This window comes from Gobio gobio (genome assembly GCF_949357685.1).
Source record: "Gobio gobio genome assembly, chromosome: 2".
NCBI classification, from domain to species: domain Eukaryota; kingdom Metazoa; phylum Chordata; class Actinopteri; order Cypriniformes; family Gobionidae; genus Gobio; species Gobio gobio.
In genome coordinates this window covers 11,041,394-11,053,397 of record NC_137098.1, presented here as the reverse complement: position 1 = coordinate 11,053,397, position 12,004 = coordinate 11,041,394, and the positions used below count along the sequence as shown (strand labels likewise).

The 12,004-nt window shown below is 38.6% G+C and overlaps 1 protein-coding gene across 2 annotated transcripts in view; it reads left to right on the top strand.

Moving 5' to 3' along the window:
• The window catches only part of ap1g1 (adaptor related protein complex 1 subunit gamma 1), a 40,721-nt gene extending 28,926 nt beyond the window's left edge, over positions 1–11,795 (top strand). The window contains exons 19-23 of one of the 2 annotated variants that reach the window (XM_079809394.1): positions 1,225–1,351; positions 2,289–2,390; positions 2,471–2,631; positions 5,606–5,704; positions 8,131–11,795. In XM_079809394.1, the coding sequence (XP_079665520.1) occupies positions 1,225–1,351; positions 2,289–2,390; positions 2,471–2,631; positions 5,606–5,704; positions 8,131–8,226 (585 nt within the window). In that variant the 3' untranslated portion in view covers positions 8,227–11,795. Of the gene's footprint in view, positions 1–1,224; positions 1,352–2,288; positions 2,391–2,470; positions 2,632–5,605; positions 5,705–8,124 lie in introns of both variants that reach the window. The other variant, XM_079809393.1, reaches the window with a different exon arrangement.
• The last annotated feature ends 209 nt before the right edge of the window (positions 11,796–12,004 follow it).

Below are 12,004 nucleotides of genomic sequence, written 5' to 3'. Positions count from 1 at the left end.
GGATATGCATTATTTCACTTGGATACTGTTTGGGCTCTAACACAAAATATGCTAGATTTAACTGCATCATTGCTGAACACTGTAAATATATTCTCAAGCAATATTCTCATCAGAGATAATATTAGAGATTATATTTACGACAAATTATTATTATTTATGCGTTATGCGTTGCTATTGACGACGGCCATTAAGGAAGGAAATCCCACAGAATCTAGCTTAAAAAAGTGCATAGAGCTGCTTGATTTATTTGTTGTTTGTTGATTTTCAAATATAAAACTTGTTAAAATGTTTTAAGTGTGTGCATCAGTTCTTTTTGAACACTTTCATCTCGTTTGAACAAAACCGTGATAATATTGATAACCGTGATAATTTGGGTCACTATAATCGTGATGTTAAATTTCCATACCGTTTCATCCCTATTCTGAAGCGAATCAATGCGTTTGTGTAAGGAAAAATATCCATATTTAAGTAACGTTTCAGCCAATCGCCGTCCGTATTCAATTTATGGAAAAAGTGTTGAAAGTGCCTCTGCTGATCAAAGGCTTACGTTACCAGGTATGCTCATCAGACGTTGCATACGCATCTTGAATTGCGAGAAGGCACTTTCAACACTTTTCCACGGAAGGCGATCGGCTGGAACTTTACTTTATAACGTTTTTAATATGGATATTTTTCTTACACAAACTCGTCGATTCGCTTCAGAGGGCCTTTATTAACACCCCAGAGCCGTGTGGAGCACGTTATTTGACAGACAGATGCATTAATATGGACTTAAAAAACAGAACAACAATCGCTGCCATTATAAAGCTTGGAAGAGCCAGGACTTTTTTAATATAACTCCAATTTATTCGTCTGAAAGAAGAATGTCATATACACCTAGGATGACTTGAGGGTGAGTAAATCATGGGCTAATTTTTATTTTTGGGTGAACTATCCTTTTAAGTACATTCTTCATTGAATTAATTTCTTATGCTGCAGTTTGGCAATTCAAACACACTGGCAGTTTAGTTCAGTGAGTGCTCCAGTAATGATCTGATGAGTTGAATCAGGTGTGCTAGATAAGGGAGATATCCAAAATTTGTGGCGTGGTGGAGCTTTTAGGAATGGATTTTGAACCTCTGTTATTAGAGTAGTAAAAAAATCTCTTTTATGGTTGAGCAGATAAAGAGGGATATTTAGCCATGGTGAAATATTTAAGCTAATGGTTTATTTCCTGTTTTACAGGCAAATGATTTATTAGATCTACTCGGAGGTAATGATGTGGTACCTGTTATCCAAACAACCGTTCCCACAAAGCCTGCATCAGCTGGAGGAGAACTGCTGGATCTGCTGGGTGACCTTTCTCTAACAGGTACTGGTAGCCGCACACTTCTGCTGTTCAGTACCAAATTCACATCCTGCCATTCCCGTATCCATGTTTAGAGCACTGACTTTACAGTGTTGTCACTAGTCCTTAAAGTAGTATTTCACCCAAAAAGGAAAATTGCTATTTATAGGGCTCTATTCTTGTTTTGATGAACTGATATCAATTCTTAAATGTCAAACATTGATGTTTTTGTCTTCACTGTTTTAAGTTGATGTGTGAAGAAAACTTAACTAAACTTTATTTGTAGCGCGCCTCCCATCCAATAAAGCTCAATAAGCTTTGTACGTTGTTACTATTAATATGAAATAATTTCTCAGCTTACAAATTCTGTCAATTATAGTATGAAATTCAAACAAATGTGAACGATCATCTCTTCCCCTCTACTACTAGTTATAGCATGAAATAAACATGAATGAACATCAGAAGGTATATTGAATGATATACTGTAACATGATGCAATGAAATGTATCATTCCTCATGTAATCGCTCAGTGTTTTAGCTGACGAAAACTCTAGAGAGGAGCGTTTTGATAAATATATGCACTGTTTTACATTATATTTTTTTATTTAACCCAAGCCGTCAAACTGCCGTCATCGGAAAGGGAACGCCGTTCCAGACCGGAAGTTACTTTTCAGATTATGATTAAAGATTACCACGGGAAACCATTTTTCTTCTGCGTATTAACTTGTAACTTCACCCTAAGACCTGTAATGTGTGCTAACCAAGTGAATAAGATTTTGATTTAATGAGGACTTTAATATTGTAATGTAATGTAATGTACCAACTTGACAGGGTTCCTTGTGTAGTTTAGTTGAGGGTTTTTTTTTTTGTACCGTCCAAACAGTCCAATCTCGGTTGTCTTTCCTTTACCAGTAATTTTTATTTTTGGGTGAAACCCTACTCATACCTTTTCACTCCTTAGGTGGTCCAACCCCCACCCCTGCTCCCTCTGTGCCCATGTCCCAGCCCCCTTTCCTTTTGGATGGTCTCACTTCGCAGCCTCTTTTCAATGACATTACAGCAGGTGAGCTTACATTAAATTTCATCATACTGATTAATGCAAATTAGGGCAATGCAATTATCATATCTGTTCCTCTCTTGCAGGCATTCCGCCAATGACGGCGTACAACAAAAATGGTCTGAAAATTGAGTTCACATTCGAGAGGGCCAACCCCAATCCCAATATTGCAGTTATCACCATCCACGCCACTAACTCCACCGAGGCTGACATGACAGAGTTTGTGTTCCAGGCTGCAGTACCAAAGGTTTGTTTTTTTTCCCTTCTAGTTGTACTGTTTATGGAGAACCCAGCTAATTATACTTTTTGTCTTCACCGATCACATTTACATGCACATCTTTTTCTGATTAAGGTCTATTTTGTGGTTAACACATTTTGGTTACATACTCCACAGCTATTGGAGTATTCTTGCATATGTTTAATCGGTATATTCTGAACTTAGACATGCTCACATTCTCTTCCCACTCTTCTGAACACTATTGCCTGTTTACACTGCTTTTGTTGTTGTTGTTTTTAATACATATTGTTACAGTGGATATTGAGAATAGTAAATGCAATATAATATACATAACTATCATGTTTTCAGTGGTGTATTAAGACCTTTCATAAAGACCTTGTTTTGTTTTTTATTAACTTAGAATGAGCCATTTCTAGGTACATACACCTTACAGTGAAGTCACCATTTTGTGCCACCATGTTTCTACAGTAGCCCTAAACAGACAAACTGCTCTACAGAGGGCTACTCTCTTCTGTCTCAAACGACGACATCTTTGACCTGTGTCGGCCACCGTAGCATCTCTGTGCTTTGAAAGGGAGTGGTGAGCGGTGGGCAATTCACAACCTCACCGCTAGATGATCTTCCATTCAGTTTGATATAATTTAAGGTCATAGTCTTAAAGGTGCAGTAAGTGATTTCTGAGAAACACTGTTGATATTTGAAATCGACGTCCAAACAACCCCCCCCCCCCTCCTTAATTGCTCTGCCCTCAAAATACCAAACATGCTATGCAACACAGGCAACCACTAACAGCTGTCGCATCAGACAGCTCGCACAGTTATGGATGAATCAGCTGCCTGTGATTCAACAGCAGATCTTGGTTCTGTGAAACATAGCAAAAATGTATGTTTCTCGGGTATTGAGCAACGAAGGAACCTCGGCGTCCGTATTCAGGCCATCCTGTATATCTCTCGTCTGATTGTAACCCTTCTTCATTATATTCCTCTGACCTTTTCCTCTCTGGTAATGCCATCTCTCTTTCTACAAATGTCCCACTCACTTACACGCTCTCCTCCCTCATCATGAGTGTATACTAGGGATGTGCGCAATGACTAATTTCGTTACCGTTTAAAAGGAAATTTTGTAACCGACTAGTCTAACCCCGCCCTCCGGAGACAGTCTGGATATGCGATCCATTTGAAAGAACACTTAATCTATGAACGGTCAAATCCTATACTTAATGCCGCTAAAAACAGATACAAGTGACGTGCTTGCCTTGCATTATGACATTAAACTTGAGTGTAGGATGTTGAGATATCAACTGTTCAAGTGTAAAGTAAGATTCATTCTTAATGTTTCTCCTTTAGTCCAGTATAACATTTCATACCGTATTGTCCCTCATAACCTGTAGTATAACAGGTCTAAGCAAGCTTAATTGTTATGCTAGTTTGATATGACACAGAAGAAAATGGAAAAGTTGTGTAGGCTTTCTAAATCCTCCCTCATCCGAGTGGACATTTCTCTGAAGCCGCCACGAGCGCCAGACAAAACAGACGCATACAAAACCTAAAATTAAATGATTTTGTTTTGCTGCAGATATACACTTTTCAAAGTAATACATTACTTTTAAGATTTAACATTAAAATGATGAAAGTTTAAACGTAGCCTTTGTAAAAATATAAAGCAAAACATTAAATGTGCCAAAAAAAAATACAAATAAATGACTAATATTTTCAAGGTCGACTAGTGTATACGCCCCCTACTGCCCCCTCCTATTTACAAAGCCAGGACTATGTACAACTGCACACAGAACAAGCATCTAGCAAATATTCCCAAAATTGTTTGGGTGTTGATTTAAATTTTCAACAACGTTTCTCACTTACTGCACTTTTAAATATCTTAAATGGAATAACAAAAGTCTTAAAGGAACACGCCACTTTTTGAAAGGCTCATTTTCCAGCTCCCCTAGAGTTAAATAGTTGAGTTTTACCGTTTTCGAATCCATTAAGCCAATCTACGGGTCTGGCGGTAGCACTTTTAGCATAGCTTAGCATAAATCATTGAATCGGATTAGACCGTTAAGATCTCGCAAAAAAAAAAGACCAAAGAGTTAAGATATTTTTCCTATTTAAAACTTGACTCTTCTGTAGTTACATCGTGTACTAAGACCGACAGAAAATGAAAAATTTAGATTTTCTAGGCCGATATGGCTAGGAACTATACTCTCATTCCTGCGTAATAATCAAGGAACTTTGCTGCCGTACCATGAGAGTATAGTAATCGATGGAAAATTTTAAAGTTGCGATCTACTCTCCGTTTTAGTACATAAACGTAACTACAGAAAAGTAAAGTTTTAAATAGGAAAAGTATCGAAACTGTTTGGTAATTTTTTTTGTGAGAGATGCTAACGGTCTAATCAGATTCAAGTTTTGCTATGCTAAAAGTGCAACCACCAGACCCGGAGATCGGTTGAATGGATTCGAAAACGGTAACTCAACTGTTTAACTCTAGGGGAGCTGGAAAATGAGCCTATTTTCAAAAATAGTGGTGTGTTCCTTTAATTCACTCAGGTTTTCAGAACCCCGGGTAAAAAGTGGTGCTCACCCCACTTCGAAAATAAGTGTGAAACGTTCCTTTACTCAGGGTTAAAATCAGGGGTTAGAATGACACCCGTGTTAATCGAGTGCGAAAAGCCTATTTGAGATTGTATAGGTTTGTTCTGTATGGCTATGCTTTGGCCATCCCGAGGTAACAGAAACTGTGCCCTCCCTCGGTCTGTTCGCGTTCACAGCGGTTGCACCGCCCTTAGGACGGCCCTGGTTATACAGTATTAATTATATTTGTACAGGTCTTAAATTTGATTTTTGTAGTGCTTTCAAGTGATGCATTTACAGTCAGAATATAACCAAATTCCCGTTAATATTGGAATATTCTTGTGCAAGCAAACAGTCATTTGCTCATTTTTGCTTCAGCCAAATACTTAAACGTTTGTTTGTGTTTTTAGACATTCCAGCTGCAGCTTCTGTCCCCCAGCAGTAATGTAGTTCCTGCACTCAACCAGGGAAGCGTCACGCAGGTCATCAGGGTTCTCAACCCACAAAAGGTAAAACATAACTGTGAACCCAGGCCACGCTTTGCTTCCTAATGCAGTAGATCTTCAGAGATCAGTCATTTGTCCTGAAATGGCTTCAGAAGTCTGTTCAGTGTTTGTAAACACTGAACCGAGTAAAGCTTAACCATTTTACTCTGAAGATGAAAGTTTTGCTTTAAAAAAAAAAAAAAAAAGCCTGGGGCAGTCATTATTTATCTTGGTTTAAGAATAGGAGGAAAGGTGACATCTCAGTGACTTTGGATTAAATTTAAGGTGGCGTCTCACTAGCTGATTCAAATCTGCTCAGGTCAAGGGTTTCACACCTTCCAAATGTTTTTCTGAAATCTCAACTTCGATTAGACATTTTTCCTAGATTCCCTGTCATGAATTGGCTAAATAAGATTAGGAGCACTATGCAAACAGTCAAAATTGAATTAGCAGAGAAGGGTCAATTACACATTCAGAGAGTAAAGTCACTCCATGAATTGAGTCCTGTGTCTTAAGTGTAGGAGCAGCCTAGAGGAAAAACTTTTCTTCACAACCACCACAACAGCACACATGGTTTTGCATTTACAGAGAAAAGGTTTGGATCGGTGTTAGCGGCCTCCCTCTGATAGTTCAGCAACAATGTCAATGAAGGTTACTACTGAAAAATCAGCTAGTGAGATGTTGGTTTTTAGAGTTTGAAATCAAATGTGTGAGGAAAAATCAGAAGATGATTAGGCTAGTTTTGCTGAAGTCAAAGGTTTTCACAGGGCTGCATGATTAATTGGGATAAAATTGAAATCACGATATGACTTTCAAAATAGCAAAGAATGCTATTTAATTGACCTATCGGTAAGCCCCGTCCCCCTTAGTTACTGTTGCTAACTCTGACAAACAAACCGAGTGGCTAACTGTCTTACAATGACAGGTGTCAGTTTGAAACAAGTTCCCAAGTTGTTTTTGGACACAGAATGTAGCGGACCCCGTCCAATTGATAGCCAAACTTTACTGATGGTTTATGAAGTGTATTGCATCCCTTTTTACTCCAAAAAAAATCACTGTAAAAGCTGAACAAACAAAGCATAAGAAGTGCGCATTAACGTCTCATTCACAAACTCACTCTCCATTGCGTTATCATTAAAATACACAGCAAATTACACAAAAACACTCATACAACTAATATATATAAACAAATATATACCGACCCATGCTGTTTTGTGGGGTGCATTTGGAATAAACTGTTAACTTTGGATCTGCTAAACTAAACTGCGAGCTCTCCCTTTCACTTCCTGCATCGCTCTGTAGACTATAATACCCATCAAAATAGGAGTCCCTCCTTAGTAAGACAGATAATGCAGACCTTAAACACATCTAAACACAGAAAGATGAAAAAATGCTTACAAAAACAAATTAGACAATAAGTCTGAGACACAGAAGGACCTCCTCTCGTCGAGGAGCATTCAAGTGGGACTTAAATATGCCATGGAGGGATATATAAGATTTTAAAATAAATATTTTTTTGGAAGCGAGGGTTTACAGATCACAATGCAAGCAGGAGAAGCCTCATGTTACGCTCGTCACAATCACAGATGACAACATCCAGGATCAACACTGCTCATGTACCGCAGGATCAAATTTAATTCATGTACAAATAACCATTTCAATATGGAGAGGCACTAGACCTTCGTTTGTGTTTTTGATCTACACTGTTAACGTTACATGACGTGAGAACAGTTAATTATTTAGGTTTGTACGTTAGCAGGGACTCTAACTTACTTTAATCGTAACTTAATGAGTATGACAAACCATAAATCCTCTCAGGATACCTGGAATCAGTGTTACAGTACCACAGGCACATCGTTTTACCATTTTTGTTGTAGCATAAACACCATCAAACCGTTTAGAGTGTCAAATTTTGTTTCTCTATGGCGCTGAAACCTAAAGATGTCCGAGTTCCGGGCCCTGTGCGACTGATACTCAACTGCCATTGGCTCATCTGTGTTCGAGGGGAGGGGCTTACCGATAGGTCAATTAAGTGTATGCACTGTGTGAATGAAGAAATATTAGTACTGTAAAATAGTTGTTTTTCTTAAATACTTGATTTTATTTTACAGTGAAATTACAAGAGTAATATTTCTTATTTTAATGTTTGTTTTTATGTTGTGATAAACTGTTGTTTTTATTATTATTATTAGGCTATTATTATTATTATATAGTAATGTATAATACAAACAAGAACTGCAAATCTTGAGGTTTTTTAATCGCATTTTAAATGGCAATCACAAATCGTGCAGCCCTGGTTTGTCAGTAGTGCAACCTTCCAAACTGTCTTTTACAGCAATTAAGGATTTGTTTTTATGGAGAAAGATTCCTCTGTGACTGATATTTACATTTTCTAGAATTGCACGTCTGCTTCCGCATGTGCCTGACTTCCATTTTTGTTGCAGCAACAGTTGCGAATGCGGATCAAGCTGACATACACTCACAAAGGCTCTCCTGTACAAGACCTGGCCGAGGTCAACAATTTCCCCCCTCAGTCCTGGCAGTGATTTGCTACCCTTCTCTATCTTAAAGACCCCCAGCAAGGGAACTATGGGAAAGATGTCCCCTCCCCATTCCCAAATGATCCCCCGTGACATCACCACAGATCACTGCCCTGGGGTTGCATGGGAAGCAGTGGAATCTTCCTGACACAGTCAAGAGTTGATGGTATGAAGACTAATGATGATGACGATTACAGCGACAATGATGAAGAAAAATCACAAATATCTGAATGCATATCTTTTCGTTTGTTTTGTTTTTTATTTTATTTGCCCGTCTGTCTTTCTCTCTGCTTCGGGGTTAGTGCAAAATGTCCATACTCACACTTGCACTTAACGTTGTGCACTCTCACTTATCCTCTCACTATAGTGCACTCCCACACTCCGGCTCACCCTGCCGCCCAGGGCCCGTACATGGGGGGGGGGGGGAAACGTCACTCGTGGCCACTATACAAAGGAGCTGTTTGTTTGATTGTGTCTGTTTTGTTTGATTTTTCCATGTTTTTAATCTTGTTAATGGGTTTGGTTTATTTTAAGAAGAAATTGCAAAATCTGAACATTTGCACCTTAAGCATTTCAGAATCGAGGAAAATGGGTTGTGATGGCGCCTTAAATTATCGTTCATTGTACATGGCATTTCTTAATTTTCGTGTAAGGTTGATCTAATGTCCTATAATAAAGTATACCAGATGAATGCTCCGGATACGAGCTATGTTGTGGCTGTGCCGTATTTCATACGGAATCGAATGGCACATTGTCTGCCAGCAGTGTAACGTACACACTAACAGATCTGTCCAGAAGTGCTTGACCTTCATCATATGAATCATCATGAATAGGCAATTTCATACCTTGAGTGGTGAGTTATTCTTTTTAAGCAGGCCAGCTTTTGTCATTGACAATGAAACTGGAGCGTAAACTTTGCGAGTCGTGTCTAGTGGATGAGAAAATGGGCATTTGAGAGTGTTGCTTGTTGCCGTCTGTATGCATTACATCACCCAGTAGTTTTGAATCATCATCGAAGCTGGTTTCCCCAAAACCCTTAATTTGGCATATAGTTACTTTGTTTGCCTCTACTCATCACAGATGGTGTGTTCTTGTATTTTTGTTTTTTTTAAATATCGAAATACATTTATATAGATTGAAAATAGCCTACACTAAAGACGTTTGATTTTAGCACAATCCTTAAGGATTGAATCCTGTATTAAAAATGTAGTTGGACAGCATGATCTTAAAATTTCAAATTGATTTTTTTCAGTAAATTAACACAAATAGAGGCCCTGCGATGTATAATAAGGTAACGGTCAGCATACATGCTGTAAATATAGACTATGAATATAAAGCCTTCATGAATGTAGTTATATGCACTGAATATTTGTTTGAATTTCTGCAGTGATTTGAAGTACAGAATTCTTGCCTGATTTGAAGCAATGTGCCTTTGTCATAAGCGGTTAAAAGAACCCTCAGACGCCTGCGAGATGAGCGGTTATCGTTACAGGAAGAGCAAGAACGTGATCTGAAGAGTAGAGGACCTTTTTGTTTTGCTGTCATTTCAGAGGGCGTCTCAAGTCAAATATCAAGCGTGTGCTGTCAACGTGTGTTAGTTCGTGTCTCTTCTTGCAGCTTCCAAAGGCAGTTCGCAACATTAACCTGAAAATACCTCACATTGTCTTCTTTTTTTTGTCTTTGTCAACTGTTTCATCAAGTCATTGAAATGCTCTCGGTGGAAACCCTTAGCGTCCGCACCCTCGCGTCATCTCTCGCTGCTCTTCATTTTTATCTTCATCACTTTGCGTAATTACGTTCGCCAAGTCTGGTGACCAAATCAAGGTGTTCTTTGGGGCTTGGGAAATATTTTTAGCTATGTTATGTATATGGAGAAAAAAACGATTTCATTCTATTGGCTGCTTTGTCTGTCTTTTGTTGCGATTCTTTCGATTTTTTTCTGTACATACTGAGGGCTTTTAAGATGCATCCGCTTGTTCTTTTCATCCTTTTTAAGATCCCATTTTCTAAGACTTTCTTTCAGTACTGCACAGTGTATAATGTTTGAAGCTCTCCCTCAGAAAATAGTCTAATTTAACAACTTACCTGTTTGATTGATTGATTGATTGTTTATTGGAAAGAAAATGTACTATGTGCTGCCTGTATATTGTATATAATTGTAAAACACATAAAAAAGATCAAATCAAATAAAAATCCCATTTGAAGACCTATGACGTTCGGTTAGGGGGGGTGTAATGTGCACACGATCTTGAGTTGGCATTTGTTTTTAGATGTGTATCGCAGTCATGTACTACTGAAAGAATGAAATGCTGCATATATGTAGACACAGGTGTAATTTCTCTTCTCGATATGGTGGCCTGGAGCTGATTTGGGTTTTTTTCCTCATGATTTTCAGACATAATAATGCGATTTCACCCTAAAAAAAAATAATTTTCTCACCCTCATGTAGTTCCAAACCCATATGACTTCTGTGGAACAGACAATATTTTTAAGATTTTGAGTCCGAAACAAGATTAGACCCCATTGATGGAGAAATGTTATGTTCCACAGAAGAAATTCGTACAGGTTTTGAATAACGTGAGCTTCAGACCACTTTATAGTAACCTTGATATGTTGAGGTAAGCTTAAATCCAAAGTTTCAAGTTCCCATAAACCACATTTTAGACTTTGTTTGAAGCACACAGAGTTGAGGCACGACTTCAGATAAAATGCCCTGGTGTGAAATCACGGCCTTGTCCCTGAATGTTTCGATGACTCTTGAGTGAACTTAATGCGGGGGTGGTACATTAAACAGCGGCCTGCAGTCGTGAGGCGCATAACAATAGTAAATGGCTACGAAATTGCACTGCGCAAGAGGACTTTCACAATACGACTTTTCCAATCATGCTGCTTTTTACACTACTCTGTCAGGCAAAGACGATGGTGTGTTGAAGAGGGAAATAACCATCCGCGAACTTCCCAACACCAAACAATGATTTTCTTTCAGCCGCATGTGAAAAAAGCAATGTAAATATTGTCATTTCTACTCTTTATGTAAACTTCCTGAGGTAATGCAAGCTAAGTTGGAATTCTCAAGTCACCACTGTTCACTATATCTTGCGATACATGCACAGACCTTTGTAGATTTGGAAATATGCTGTTGATTTCTCCAATTAATCTTCATTGAGAAGCAGATTTTAAGTGGTCGGTCGGGCGGAATTGAGCATCATTCGATTGGGTGTAACTCTTTGACCAGGTGGACACTGTATCACATGCTTGGACGATTGCCTTCTCCATCAGAGTCCCTTTGTAATCTGTAAAGGTATCGGTTGTTTTTGAAGTGTATCTATACATGTGCCCCTCTTCTCAGATATTTTACACTTGTTATTCAACCACGTCTGGACTTGTGCGGGAGGGCCGGGTGAGCCCAATGAGTCTGACATGCTGAAGTCCCATGTCCTCGAGGAATGAGTGTTGGACTGAAAATTCGTGATGGTGGATGAAAATGACATGGGATATTTTAGACTTATGCTGTGTATTATTGTCTTTGGGTTGGAGAAAATGATCAAATGAAATAATAAAACAGTCAAACTTGATGTCTGTTGTTGTGGTCTGGAAATGAATGGTTTTCTTCATTTGGAAGTGAGCTGACTCTGTGAAGCACCGTTCTGAGGGATCTTTGAGTTTGGGAACGGTGGTCTGCTGTCACCCTCTTGTGTTAAACTTTGAAACTGCAATAGCTCATGTCATGGAAGTCGAGGCAAAACGAGTATTCCTGATGCCCTGTCAAATGTAGACTTAATTG